Source organism: Corvus cornix, chromosome 11, assembly GCF_000738735.6.
Source record: "Corvus cornix cornix isolate S_Up_H32 chromosome 11, ASM73873v5, whole genome shotgun sequence".
NCBI classification, from domain to species: domain Eukaryota; kingdom Metazoa; phylum Chordata; class Aves; order Passeriformes; family Corvidae; genus Corvus; species Corvus cornix.
Genome location: NC_046341.1, coordinates 1,501,193 through 1,515,467, shown reverse-complemented (window position 1 = coordinate 1,515,467; position 14,275 = coordinate 1,501,193). Strand labels below are relative to the sequence as shown.

At 60.7% G+C, this 14,275-nt stretch overlaps 2 protein-coding genes across 4 annotated transcripts; one reads left to right on the top strand and one right to left on the bottom strand.

Annotated features, from left to right (window-relative positions):
* Nucleotides 1-784: 784 nt before the first annotated feature.
* On the top strand, nt 785-5,579 carry CDT1 (chromatin licensing and DNA replication factor 1). The gene is given in 11 exon segments (XM_039558473.1): nt 785-1,367; nt 1,779-1,916; nt 2,012-2,229; nt 2,427-2,621; nt 2,741-2,835; nt 2,838-2,885; nt 3,162-3,265; nt 3,467-3,655; nt 4,338-4,472; nt 4,587-4,788; nt 4,873-5,579. Coding segments are annotated over 11 exon segments (1,848 nt in total). The 5' UTR covers nt 785-1,007; the 3' UTR covers nt 5,037-5,579.
* Nucleotides 5,580-7,059: 1,480 nt separating this feature from the next.
* Nucleotides 7,060-11,031, bottom strand: APRT (adenine phosphoribosyltransferase). Of its 3 annotated transcripts, XM_039558476.1 has the most exons (6): nt 10,918-11,031; nt 10,399-10,502; nt 9,304-9,437; nt 9,013-9,047; nt 8,421-8,499; nt 7,060-8,150 (listed from the first exon to the last, which is right to left on the bottom strand). In XM_039558476.1, the coding sequence occupies exons 1-6, from the start codon at nt 10,995-10,997 to the stop codon at nt 8,121-8,123; spliced, it is 462 nt and encodes a 153-aa protein (XP_039414410.1). In that variant the 5' UTR covers nt 10,998-11,031; the 3' UTR covers nt 7,060-8,120. The 3 variants fall into 3 exon arrangements, with proteins under 3 accessions (XP_039414410.1, XP_039414408.1, XP_039414409.1); XM_039558474.1 differs by lacking the exon at nt 9,013-9,047; XM_039558475.1 differs by lacking the exon at nt 9,013-9,047 and having other exon boundaries at nt 10,859-10,944.
* Between the last annotated feature and the right edge of the window lie 3,244 nt (nt 11,032-14,275).

Genomic DNA, 14,275 nt, shown 5'->3' with positions numbered 1-14,275 from the left:
CATCACTGGCGTCCAGAGGGATCTGCTCGTGTCAATTAAACCCTTGTCGCCACAAAGATGCGAAGTTCAGCATTAACACCGTGTCCATGAGACCTGCTGGATATGGGAATTACCTCTGCCACCCCCCCACTGCATCCCCCAGCCAGCAGGGATCCAGGAAAGGGTGATGCAGGCACCTGCACCACCCTCTCGCTCCCAACCCAGCCCTGAGCACCCACAGCCAGGCCAGGAATGGAGGCTGCTGAAGCAAATGGGCACCGGGAATGGCACCCCAGAGCCCTGCCCTGCGCAGCTGAATCCGGCCCCACTGCACTTTGCCGGCCTCGCTCAGGTTTTACGAGAGATGCGAGACATCCGTGAGGCTCCGTAAAGTGCTGCGGGCACGGCCTGAGTGCCTGCGCTGGCAGGGATGGGCAGGAGGCCTTTCCCAGTGCCGGGCACTGCCAACAGCACAGAGCCACAGTGTGGGGCAGGGAATGCTGCAGCAGGGGGATGCTGCAGGTGCCTCCACAGCCCCTCGTTCCCATCGCTGGACCCTGGAGGGTCTCCATGCCACCATGGAGCTCTCGATGGAACCCAGTCAGGGTTTGGCCGCACGTGCACTGGGGAGCACACAGGAGGGGGTGACCACCAGCACCATTCCAGATGTAAACTCCCTGCTTTTGCCCTACTTGCTGGAGTGGGCAACCTCCATCCCTGCCCATGGCGCATCAGCCAGTCCCTGACCCAGGAATGCTGGAGCCCCCCTACCCTGGAGATGTCCCGGACCCCCCGGGCCCCCATGTGCGGCACCGCTCCCGAGGACGCGGCGCCTTTAAGAGCCGAGTGGCGCCAATTTCATCTCACGTGACCTCTCCCCGCCCCCGGTGGGCGGGGCCTCGGCGCGCGGGCTCCCGCCAAGCGAGAAGCGCGCGGGTCCGGCCCCACGTGTCCCCGGCACCGGGATCGGGATCGGGATCGGAACCAGGACCGGGACCGGGACCGGGACCGGGACCGGGACCGTGGCCATGGCCCAGCTCCGCCTCACCGACTTCTTCGGCCAGACGAAAGCGACCACCGGAGCCCCGGCCAAGCGCAGCGGCGGCCGCCAGCTCAAGGCCGCCCTCGCCGGTCCCTCGGTGCTCCGGGAGGAGGAGGATGGTTCCCCGGCGGGGCTCAGCACCCGCTCGCTGCCGCTGCCCGGTTCGCCGCGTACCCCGGCCCGCGGGGGCTCCCCGGCCGTGCGGGGCCTGGCGGGCAGGAAGCGGAGCCGCCGGGAGATGGAAGCGGAGTCGCCGGTCGGGGTCCGGCTCGGGGAACCGAGCGGGAAGTCGGCGCGGAAGAGGCTGGAGCTGCCCCGGGATGCGGAGCCGGGGTCTCCGGCAGCGGTAGGGAGATGGTGGGTCGGGGATGTGCCGCTTCCTCTGGGATGAGGCCCTGAAAGGGATGGGGAGGATAAGGGCGTGGGGGGTGAGTGGGGGGGTGAGTGGGTGGGTGTGGAACCCTAAAACAACAGCCCCCGCGAATGTTCGACCCCTTTTCCAAGTGCAGGACCCCCAGAACTTGCCCCCCCTTCTCCTGATCCACAGTCCCCCCCTCACCCGGACTTACCCTGCCCCAAGTGCAGGACCCCCAAAATTTGCCCCCTTCAGCCTCTCTGCCCCCCGAGCTTGCCCCCTGCCCCTACTGCAGGCCCCCCTATGGCTCCCCTTCCCCCTGCAAGACTTTGGGGGGCACAGGGGAAGGGATCCGTGCGGGTGGATTCCCTGGACGTTCCCTAACTCTCCTCTCTCTTGCAGGCCACCAACTCCTCGCCTCCGGCCACTCCTCGACCCCTGACACCCCTCTCACGGGACCTGGCCGTGTCCCCTCTGGCCACCACCACCGGTTCCCCCAGCCGTGGGCAGGACCCGGGCACAGCCAGGCGCCTGCAGCGGGTACGGGCTGCTCCCGGCTCTGCTCCCGCTCTGGGTGCGTTTGGTGCTGCGTGTCCCGCTCTGACCCTGTGTCCCCTCCCTCCCTCCCTGCCCAGGAGGACGTGGCCGAGCTGCAGGACCGCCTGCAGAGGATGAAGGTGCTGGGCCAGGTTCCCTCTGTCCCCAGCGGGACCAGCAGTGACCTGCGGAGCCGCCTGGAGCGGGTGCGGCAGCTGGAGCTGCGCGTCCGGCAGAGGAGAGCGGGCAGCGGAGCCCCAGCGGGAGCGGGGCCGGCCGGGGACACCGGGGCAGCGGTTCCTGCGGGAGAGGCCGGGTGAGGAGCAACTGCAGGAGGGATTTGAGGGGGGTCTGAGGGGTGTGGGGGCTCTGAGCATTGGGACACCGATGTCCCCAGGTGACGTGACCCCGATACCTACTCAGAGAAGGGGTTTGGGGTGGGAGGTGGGCACTGAGTCAGCAGCAGGACCCATCCTGGCTGGACCCTGACCCCTGTCCTGTCCTTTCCTGCAGCAAGAAGCCCCCAGCGTACCAGCGGTTCCACACCCTGGCCCAGGACCTGCCCCCGGGGCTCATGCTGCCCTACAAGTTCAGGGTGCTGGCAGAGATGTTCCGCAGCGTGGACACCATCACCGGGATGCTCTTCAACCGTGCCGAGACCGTCACCTTTGCCAAGGTCAAGCAGGGCGTGCAGGACATGATGCGCAGGTGAGCTGGCAGCGGTGGGCACTGCGTTTTGGGGTCCCAGCAGCCCATTTTGGGGTCCCAGCTGAAGCTCTTGGGGCCGGTGACTCTGGGGGTCCCCAACCTCTCTGGTGCTGCCACAGGCAGTTCGAGGAGCGGCACCTGGGGCAGATCAAGGCCGTGTATCCCGGCTCGTACCGGCTGCGCCAGGAGAAGAACATCCCCACCTTTGGCAGCGGCGGAAGAAGTCTGACTATCAGCTCACGCTGGAGCCGGTGCTGGGGGAAGGTATGGACGGTTTTGGGGTGCCTGAGAGCTGGGGTACGCTCAGACCTGGCTGATCCCTGGATCCATAGGGATGCTCTCCGCTTGGTCCATTAAATGGAGCCCCTGTGCGTGTTGGGAGTGGGGAGCAGGTTTGGGACAAGAGGGAGGAGGATGGTGGGGCAGTAACTGTGGCAGCGACTCAGCTCATGGCAGGGCTCTGATCCCATCCTTCCTGAGGCTCCCGTGGTTTGGGCCCCTCCAGGGTGCTGTGGGTGACGCTCGTGTCCCTCCTTGCAGAGGAGAAGGTGGACGGGCGCCCGCACCTGTCGGCGTCGCGGCTGCTGGAGCGCCGGAGGGAATTCCACCGCAGCCTGGTGAACATCGTCAGGGAGCACCACAGGGTGAGGGCACCTGGCACCCCTGGCTCTGGGCTTGTCACTTTCTAGGAGTGGGGTGGCATCCAGGCTCAAGGACACGGCGGTTCCTCTTGGAGATGGGCTCTGAATTTGATCCCTGTGTCACCGAGCCATGCTGGGAGCACAGGGCGGCAGTGGCTGCCTCCCCATTCCTGGTGCCTTGACACAGCTCTCACCCCTCTCCAGGCATTCCTGGCTGCCCTCAGCCCTCCCATGGTGGTGCCAGAGGAGAAGCTGACCCGGTGGCATCCCCGCTTCAACGTGGACGAGGTGCCGGACATCAGCCCCGCGGAGCTGCCGCGGGCGCCGCAGGAGGACAGGCTGAGCACGGCCCAGGAGGTGCTGAGCACGGCCCGGGGGATGCTGAGCCCCAAGGTGAGGCAGGGCTGGGCGCTGGCTCTGTCTGTGCCACCTCTGGGAAGGTGTGACCGGAGGGGTGGGAAGGGTCGTTCAGAGCCACAGGGCTGGGAGTGCAGTGAGAGGGAGGTGGGCGGGACACAAACCTGGCTGGGAGCGCTGGGGGTGCTCACCTGCAGAAGAGAAGGCTCCAGGGAGACCTCAGAGCCCCTTCCAGGGCCTAAAGGGGCTCCAGGAGAGCTGCAGAGGGACTGGGGACAAGGGATGGAAGGACAGGACACAGGGAATGGCTTCCCACTGCCAGAGGGCAGGGCTGGATGGGATACTGGGAAGGAATTGTTTCCTGGGAGGGTGGGCAGGCCCTGGCACAGGGTGCCCAGAGCAGCTGTGGCTGCCCCTGGATCCCTGGCAGTGCCCAAGGCCAGGCTGGACAGGGCTTGGAGCAGTCTGGGATAGCGGAAGGTGTCCCTGCCCGTGGCAAGGGGCTGCAAATGAGAAGAGCTTTAAGGTCCCTTCCCACCCAGAGCACTGCAGGATTCCATGAAGCACCCCGAACTCCTTGGTGCAGGCAGGACGGATCAGGAGAACTGGGCTGGGATCACTGGGCTGCCGGATGATGGCGGGGGCGGCAGAGGGGAAACTTCTCCTTCCTCCAGCCCGAACTGTAACCCAGCTCCTCCTCCCTCTTCCACATGAGCAGATGGAAAAAGCTCTTGCCAACCTGGCCCTAAGAACGGCCGGAGCCGGTGCGGGGGAACCGGCGCTTTCCAAAGCCCCAGCCCCTGCCAGCACCTCCAGCGCGCTCCGAGGGGTATCCCAAGGGCTGCTCGACCGGGTGAGTCACCCTGTCCTGGCCGAGCCATGGGGCTGGGGGTGCTGCCTGTGCCCACCCCGTCCCCTCAGGGCCCGGGGGTGCTGCCTGTGCTCACCCATCCCTGCCGTCCCGCAGATCCGTGCGAAGGAGGCGCAGCGGCTGCAGGCGCTGCTGACGCGGGACGCGCGGCAGGAGGAGCGGGCAGCGCTGCTGGCGCGGCTGCCGGCCATGGCGCGCGTCCTGCGCAGCGTCTTCGTGGCCGAGAAGAAGCCGGCGCTCAGCATGGAGCTGCTCTGTGCCCGCCTGGCCGACAGCTGCCCCGAGCTCGTGGCGCCCGGTAGGAATTCCCGGGGGGAATCTCTGCTGCGGGAGGAAGGGGCTGCGGGGAGGCGACCTCTGACCCTGGTGCTCCTCGCCGCAGGTGAGATGGAGAAACACGTGCGGCTCTTCGCCGAGCTGCTGCCCGACTGGGTGGGCGTGCACGCCCTCAGGACGGATACCTACGTCAAGCTGGACAAAGAGAAGGACCTGGGCCTCGTCACCGAGAGGCTCAACAAGGCGGCCAAGGAGGCCGGAGCCCTCTGAGCCCCTCAGGGGTTGAGTTTTTCTCTGTGCAATCTCCTCGAAATGTAGCAAATCCCGACAGCGCTCCGGGTCCTGGGGTGGGCTGGCAGGAGGCTCATCCTCAGGGGTGCCTGAGCAAGGGCAAAATGCCTTAATTTAATTTAACTAATCCCTGTGGTGGGATCCGTGAGGATTGTAGGTCCCCTAATCCTTGAGCAGTCCTGGGGTGATGATGAAAGCGACCCTACCCTGAGGAACCTCTTCCTCTCCTTTCCCGTTTCTCCTGAAGTTTCAATGCATGAGGGGTCTCCTGAAGGTTCAATTTTGGAGGTTTCTTCCATTAACTGGGTCCTGGTGGGGCGAAGGCAGAACGGGGCAGGCTGAGAGGGTGACAGGTGGGAAGGAGTGAGAGAAAAAGTCACAAATTGATGTTTTTGGAGCTTCAGGCCTCGTTCTGTTTTTAAGGGAGGGAAAACGCATCCTCCAGTCCTGGCTGGAAACAACTACAGGACTTGTCAAAACATATTTGTATTAAATGTTTTAAATATAGTTGACTTGTGTTAACCCAGTGCTCTTCCTCGCTGCCTTGTCTCGTGGCTCTCCATGGCAATTGGCGCCGGGAAGGGCTGGGTCCTCATCCAGCTCCTGGAGAAAGACTCACTGGAAAAAGTGAGCGTGGGCTTGCAGGGAGCTGAATGCAGCTTTTGTAAATGTGGAGGGGGGAGCAGCCCCTGCAGGGACAGGGGCAGGCAGGGCTGACAGGGGTCCAGGGGGGGCTTTTTCCCAGGGGAAATCCCAGGCCACTTGGCTGAAGTGGCTTGGGAAGAGCGACAGAGAGGGTGAGGATGGCTGCAGAGGTGCTGGGCTGGCACCGCGCCCGGGTCGGGGCAGTGTGGGCGCAGGGGAGGGGTGGGAGCTGCCCAGGGCCACGTCACACACACCTCACGCCAGGCTGGCTGGAGCTGGGGACACCAGGGACTCGCAGGGAAAGGTGACTCCCTCATCCTTCCATCCCATGCTGGTCCTGGGCAGATTCTCCACCTGAAGTCTGGCAGCATCTGAGATCCCACAGCACTTCCCGAAGGAGCAGGAGGCCTTCCTCTTCCTCCTCCTCCTCCTCCTCCAGGCCCTTGCTCGCCACTGCTGGCCAGGAGCGTGCCCAGTTTCCAGGGAGGAGGAGAAGGGATTAAACCCGGCCCGGGGTCTGGAGGGATGTGCAGGGCTGGCTGTGAGGCTGGGGGCTCAGCCATGCTCAGGGCCCTCCCTGTGGTAGAAAGGAGCTGGATTTCAGCAGCTGGAGCCGAGGAGCAGGATTGGAAAGCAGCTGGAATCAGCAGCCTGGCAGCCACACTCACATCCCAGGAGAGCTCCCAGTGAGCTCCTGTTCTGCTCCTCGGGATAAAACCCTTCTCCCACCTGGAAGCCGCCCCTGCCTGGCCTCCTCTCTCCAAGCAAATGACATCAGGGGCTGCTGGCAGCCCAGCCAGGGCCAGGGCACCGTCCCCACGTTCCCTGATGTCACCTGCTGGCACCGGCGGGGCTGACGCTGCTTCCCTGGCACGCAGCTGCTTTCCAAGGCTCTTTGGGGTGGAACTGATTTTCCCTTCTCCCCCGCAGCAGGGACCCTCTCCTGGTGCCAGGCCTGTGAGGTGCTGCCTGCCCTGGCTCCCCACGGGGCTGGCTGTGGGACAAGTGCCCTGGGACAGGTTGGGTCCCCAGGGAATGCTGCTCCTCAGCGTAAACTGAGAGGCATCGAGGTGGCTTTTCAGGAAATGGGGACAAAAACAGCTGGAATAGTCCTTACAAGTGGAAGGGCAGGGTGGGAGGTGGCACCAGCTGAGCTGGCCAAGCCCCTCCAGCCAGAGGTGGGTGCAAGGTATAAAGAAAAGGTACCTGAATGCTCCCTGGAAAACAATTCCAAGCATTTGGGGGGTTAGTGAGAGCTCACACCACAACCTTGCTCCACTGACCACCTGGGGCTGGAGGGAGACACTCCCAAGGGTCATTCACGGCTTCAGCCACTGCAAGAACAGCTCTGAGACAGTTTAGAAAACATAAAAATCAGTCAATATTTATTTTACCTGTGAGTCCAGTCCCTGCTGGGCCAGGGACACAGTCCCTGATGTTTTCAGGCTTGTGGAAGTTTCGGCACACAGGGATTTGGCTGTGACCACACTGAACCATGCTGGAGGAAGCATCTCCAAAGCCCCCATCATCCATCACACACCTGAGACCACTGAACACCTTTCCTGTGGCCTCTCCCGACCCCAAACTCCCCCCAAGAGCAGGCTCTGAGCTGGAAGCAGCCTGATGGCCAGAAACAGCAGAGGAAAAGCAGCAGCACAGGGAGGGGGATGTGGTGCAGGAGATGGGGAATTGGTGCTGAACAAAAGGTGCCTGGGGGGTCCAGGGAAGGAAAACAGCGACTGAGCTCATCCCCACCAGCACCATCCTGCTTTAGGGACACAGCAGGCACTTTGTTCTCCTGGACAAGCACAGCCCTGATGTAGGAGCAGCTTCCTCTGGTGTGAGTGACAGCACAGAACACCCGGACCATCCCCTGAGGTCAAATACAGCAGGATTTGTCCCTTAAAGAAATAACTGCTCTTTGCCCATCTCCTGTGTTTCTTTGGGAATTTTTCAGCAGGTTCCTTGGAGGCTGACAGGCCCAGCTCAGGGAATGCTGGTGCCCTGTCAGAGCTCTCCTGCCTCAGCAGCAATGTTGTCACTTTGGTCTCCTAGAAACCACAGATTCAGTGAAGCTGCACCTTGGTCTCCATCCCCCCAGTCAGCCTGCTCCTTCTTTGCAAAAGGATGAACTCCAGAAGGGATCCTTACACTCAACTCAGTGTTTGGGAAATCTAGGATTGAGGAGCATCTGGCCATGCTCAAAACTATGTGTTTAACCCCCTTGCCCACCCCCTCGTGACACCCAGAGTCACTGAATGAAGCCCCAGATTTGTTCCCAGCGCTCCCTTGTTCTCGCTCCTCCTCAGTCATACTGCAGCAGGGAGTAGAAAGGGATGGAATTGAGCTTTTCTGACCCTTTCAGGGCTTTTAACTCTATGATCACCAGGCACTCCAGGATTTTGGCCTTCAGCCTCTTCAGCAGCTCACAGGCAGCACACATGGTACCTGTGGAGGGGAGCAGAAACATCCTCACTCCAGGGGCAGCTTCCAGCCCCACAGCCAGCCCTGCTGCTGCCAACAGCCTGTGGGTACCAGAGAGGTGTGGATACCCCTGGAAGTGTCCCAGGCCAGGTTAGACTGGCCTTGGAGCAACCTGGGCTAGTGGGAGGTGTCCCTGCCCATGGCAGGGGGTGGGACTGGATGGGATTTATCCAACCCAGCCACTCCATGATTCCATGAACACAGGTGTACGTGGGTGACACGTGCTTCCCTCACCTCCCGTTGCCAGCAGGTCATCCACAATGACCACCTTCTGTCCTGGTTCCACCGCGTCGCTCTGGATTTCCAGTTCAGCCTGCAGGGAGCAAGGAGCAGCTTTGTTTCAGCCTGGCCTCGGAGAGAAACCCCTCACGAGCCGCTGGTTCATGCTGGAACACAGACAAGTCCTCAGCGACATCAGCCTGAACACTCAGCACCTAAAATCCCAAAATTCCAGCTACAGCGGAGCGCCACGGAAATAGAGAGCAGGGAGGGGATTGCTGGGCCAACCCTCTGGCACGCCAAGATCCTGAACTTCCTTCACATGAGTTATGGTGGAATCTTATCCCAGAGCAGTTCTCCGGCGAGGAAAACCCCCTGTCATGCACTGGGGAGCTCTGCCTGGAGCCAGATCCAAGCTGGCACCTGTCTGGATGTGCTGGGGTGGGCCCAAGCAATCCTCACGGCTTAGGCCTGGCTTTGGGGGTTCTGCTGCCATTAGTGATTAGTGGGAGTAGCACAGCTTTAGGCTCAGTCCTCGAGCAGCCGCGGGGTTACGGGGCAGGAGGGTGGGAAGCCATGCGGGACGGCTCTGACTTACAGCACTTACTGCCAGAGTGGGAAACACTCTCCGTGGTCATGCCCCTGAATTCAAGCCAAAGAAAGCCATTTAGCACCAAGTCTGAGCACCAAGCCCCTCACAAGAATCACGGCACAGCACCAAACATCACCCCCGGGCACAAAGGGAGCGACCGTGGCTCGGGGCCAGCTCAGCCATTCCCAAGGGTTGTGCATTGCTGGATTATCCACGGCAACAGAAACCCAGTCTGGGACCTCCCCCCCACTGGTTTTAGCCCTCCTTGGCCCCCCAGCCCGAGCCCCTGCTCCTCCCAGGCGTTACCTTGCCATATTCCAGGCTGTAGGAGACGGACTCGGTGGGACCAGGGAGTTTCCCCTTTTTCCGTATGGGCACGAAGCCGATCCCCAACCTCTGTGCCAGAGGGGGCCCAATGAGGAACCCACGGGAGTCCAGGCCTGGGTAGCACAGGAATCAGGGAATCATTCACACTGGAAAAGGCCTCCAGGACCATCGAGTCCCACCATTCCCCAGCACAGCCAAGGCCACCACTGAGCCATGTCCCCAAGTGCCACATCCACACAATTTTGGAATGGTGACTCCACTACTGCCCTGGGCAGCCTGTTACAATACCTGATCACCCTCTCAGTGATTTAACTTTCCCTCATATCAAACATAAATCCTCCCTGGTGCAACTTGAAGCCTTCTCCTCTTGTCCCATCGCTCAGATTGGAGCCATTTCACTGGGGGAGGGTCTTGGCACGACCCCTCCGTTTTATCCTCCCATTCAGGGGGGCTCTAACAGCAGTTTGCTCTTGAAGTCACTTCTGAGGGTTGACAACACAGCCCACACTCCTGGTGTCACCCAGATGTGCTGCTGACAGGCCCCAAAAGCCCATTTCCCTCCCCTCTGGCCCTTTTCCTTAGAGATAAACCCAGCAGACCCCCGGTATCAGCTCGGCCACACAAGCAGGGACTTTGTCCCTCTGGGCAAACTTCACTTATCACAAGACACCTGGCCCAGGTTTGGTCCGTGCTCCCTGAACCCTGGGCTGTGGCCCGGCCCCAGCACTGCCTTCCTCAGCCCTGGGCCAGGTGAACACCTCAGAGGTTGCCTGTGCTGGCCTGGAGAGGCTCCCTGAGGAAAACAAGCAGGCTCTGCGTGCTCCCTCTTTTTTAACAATGAATTGTGCAACTGGCACTGAAGTATCAGAGGGCACACAACCCAAAGCAGTGCTTCAGGAACTTACAGCAGGAGGTTAAGGGTGTAAACTGCCCCCGTGTTACCACACGACACAGGCCAATGTTCAGGTGATTTTCGTGTCCAAGGGCTACAACATTCCAGAAGGGCCACCCCACACTTCCCACCCGGAACACACCGCTCTGCCCCGGCCCCAGGGATGTTCAACCAACACTCACCTGCAATGAAGTCGATTTTGGGGAAAGACGCCCTCAAATGATCCTCCAGAAGATCAATCAAAGTCCTGAACGCCACAGGATCCTTCAGCAAGGGGCTGATATCGCTGCAGTGAGAGAGGGCGGGGAGTGAGGGACCTGCGGGGGCTGCTCTGGACACGCTGAGCTGCTGAGCCCGGGGAAGGCTCCTGGTGCTGCCAGGGCAGGGACGGGCAGTGGGAACAGGAGCTGCCCGGCCTGGCTCCAGCCCTGCTCCCATCCCCATCGCCAGCCCTGGTCCTGGCGCCATCCCCGGCCCTATCCTGGCTCCATCCCCAGTTCTGGCTCCAGTCTCGGTCCTGCTTCCCTTCCCGATCCACCCCTGGCCCTGGTCCTGCTCCTATTCCCGGTCCATCCTTATCCCTGTCCCGGTTCCGTCCTCATCCCCGCCCCCATCTTCATCCTGTTCCCGTCCCCGTCCTACCGCCGGTCCGGCCCCATCCCCATCCCGGTGCCCATCCCGGTGCCCATCCCCGGCCGCACCGGAACAGCACGCCGGGCTCCGGGAAGTCCGGGAAGGGCCGGACGCGGTCGCGCACCGCCCGCAGCCTCTCGTCGCTCATGGCGGCCCCGCCGTGCGCAGCCGCCTCAGCTCCGGCCCGGCCCGGCGGGAGGGGCGGCTCCGCCCGCCCCGGGGCGGCCCCACAGAGCGGCGGGCACCGCAGTGTGCGGGCGGTACCGGGAGCGTGGAGCGGCTGTCCCCACGTCTGGTACCCCAGGGCATGGAGCAGGAGTCCCTCCGGTATCCCGGGGCCTTGGAGCCCCAGTCCCCCCGGTGTTTGGGGGCATGGAGTATCAGCCCCGCGGGCACACGGAGCTCTGGTATCCCCGTGCACACAGCCCCGACTTCCCAGGGCGTGGAGCTCTGGTGCTCCAGGCACGGAGGGATCCCAGGGCTCCGAGCCCCGCGGGGCACGGAGGGGTGGTACCCCCGCACACATCGATACCCCCGGTATGAGCACCCCTGGCTCCCTGGTGCTTGGAGCTCTGACACCTCAAGCACGGAGCCCAAATTCCCCCGTGCGTGGAGCCCTGGCACTGCAATGGATGGAGCCCCAGGCTCAGGTACCTGCTCCGTGTGGAGCTGGATTTCCCTGCCTCAGAAAGGAGCCCCCTGCCTAGGGGATCCACTTCCAGCCCCTCACCCTGCCCAGCCTTCCACAAGCTCCTCAGGACTTCACTATTTCCTGCTTTTCCATCCCTCGTCACCTCGTGTGAACTCCTGGAGTCGTTCTGTGTTTGTTACAACCATCCCCCACGAGGGACGATAACACAGCCCCGGCTCCTGGACCAACAGCTCCTGGTGTCACCGAGGCCTGGGCAGGTCAGGGAGCTCCCACAGCTCCTGTCTCCCATCTGCCGGAGGTGAATGTTGTTTGGCCATGCAAAATCCACTCAGTGAGTTCAGATCTCCTCTTCCATTAGCAAGCCCACCTTGGATCTGCTCCAAACCCATCTGGGCACAGCCCACTGCAGAAGCAGAAGCAGTTTGAGCCTGTGACACCCCTGGCTGAGCTCAGTGTTCGCTGCTGAGAGCTGTGACTGGGAAAACTTCACCCCACACCCTCTGGAGAGCCCCTGCCATGGGCAGGGACACCTCCCACTGTCCCAGGCTGCTCCAAGCCCCAGTGTCCAACCTGGACACTGCCAGGGATCCAGGGGCAGCCACAGCTTCTCTGGGCACCCTGTGCCAGGGCCTCCCCACCCTCACAGGGAGGAATTTCTCCCTAATATCCCATCTAACCCTGCCCTCTGGGGAAGCCATTCCCCCTTATCCTGGCCCTTGTCCCAAATCCCTCTCCAGCTCTCCTGGAGCCCCTTCAGGCACTGGGAAGAGCTCTAAGATCCCCCTGGAGCCTCCTCTTCCCCAGGCTAAACAATCCCAACCCCTGTTAAACTCTCTGCTGCCAGAGACAGCCCCTGTTCCCTTCACAACCATTCCCTCACAAACTAAGATTTTCCCTGAACTCAGATTATCTCTTTGGCACCAGAAAAATCCTCTCGGGCAGCTGTTCCAGGGAAGCAAACACGGAGGAAGGACACAGCCTTCCAGTGGAACCGGGGCTCCGCAGCACTCTCACTCCCTGGGATGAGTTGGACGGGTTTCTCTTGTGGCCTTACAACCACAGCACTGGACAATGAGCTGTTCCAGCAACTCCTCTTCTTCCTGGCAGATGGAATTGCTGATGGAATTTATCTGCCTACTCGTGGAAATAAATAAGCAGGAGCTTATTTCCTGGGAAAAAGGATCATTTCAGCCTGCCAGGCAGCTCTGCTTCTGCCTCTCACTAACGGAGGGGCCGGAACGGGGGGTCTGTGTCACCCCTGTCCTGTTTGTGACCCCCCTCCCGATCCCACCCTTACTGCAGGAGACTCCACCACATTTTCCCAGAGGCTGAGTGGGGTTCCCAGGCCCCTCATCCCAACCAAGCCCTGGCAAACCAGCAGCTTTCACCAGGATGAGCTGCTGAGTGCTCCCACTGCTCCAGCCCACAGCCAGGGATCCCTCCTCCTCGGATGTGGGGTCAGTCTGTCTCCATCAGTTCTGCCAGGAAGGGCACAAAGGTTGCACCAAATCGGACTTGCAGTGATCCAGCTGCCAGAAATCCTGGTTAAAAGACAACATTCCCGAGATTCCTGTCTGCACTCCTGATTTATCCCTCATCTCAAAGGATTCCAACTGCACCCACCGGCACAGACCGGACTGTCACATCCCAAGGAAATCAGTTTTCCCTGGGATTGTTCAACCTTTCAAACAACACTGCTGACTCCTACTGCAATTTCCATCTGCAAAGAACTTTCCTAGGACCCCTTTCCAAATGTGATGTCAAAGGGCTCTGGAATATCACCCGGGAGGTGACTCCACATCCGCTTGTGGCTCGGAGAGGTTCAGGGCTGATCTGTGCCTGGCAAAGGAATCACCACCTGGAATCTGGATTCCCTCGGGAAACTCTGGGTTTGCCTCTTTTCTGGGCACAGAAGCCATCAGTGATTTAAAAGTGCTTTGAGGTCCTGATAGGAGAGGTGTTATTAGCCAGGGAGCACAGAAACTGGGAATATGAAAGCTTGGGAATGAACTTTAATCAGCTTAACCAGGCAATTAAAGAGCTGTGCTGAGTCTGGAAGTTTCTGTTCCGTTCAGGATTTTAACACTTCAGTGTGAAGTGGAACAAAATGCCCCAAATTTCAACGAGGGAAAATGAGCACAAAAATTTCCCTGCAAATCCACTGGAACATTTCATTTCAATCTCAGCTGAGGAAACACATGCACTTTAAACCCTTAAAAAAAAAAAAAAACAAACCAAATTTGAAATATCTTATTTCAACACCAGAAGAATGCAGCTCCCCAGCCAGAGCCCTGGGCTCGTGATAGAAGCATCCGAGCTGGTTTTGTCCCCCTAAAAGAGGGAAAGTGTCATGATCTGGCTCTGCCTCCCTCAGAGCCCGAGCCAGCACCTCCTGCCCGCTGCAGCAGGTTGGATCAGGCCCTTGGAGAAGACACAAAACTCCTCTCTCTCCTCTGGCCAGCCTGGATTTTGTGTCTGATCCAGAACTAATGGATTTGGCTCGCATTCCTCGCTGCTGGCTTTTATCTGCTCTCCCTTTCAGCTGGGAATTGTGCTACCAACCTCCTGTCACCCAGAGGGTATTAAGTGACTCCAAGAGGGACAAAGGCCCGGAGAGCTGCCAGATTGCCTCCCTCCAGAAGCTGGAAGGCAGAGTTTTTTTCTCCCTCCTAAAAGACCACGAGAGCTGCTGGCTACGGATCCACCTTTATTTAGGATTTATATAATCCGAACTAGACTTCAAGCAACAACAAAACTTTAAATGGTGGAAGGGG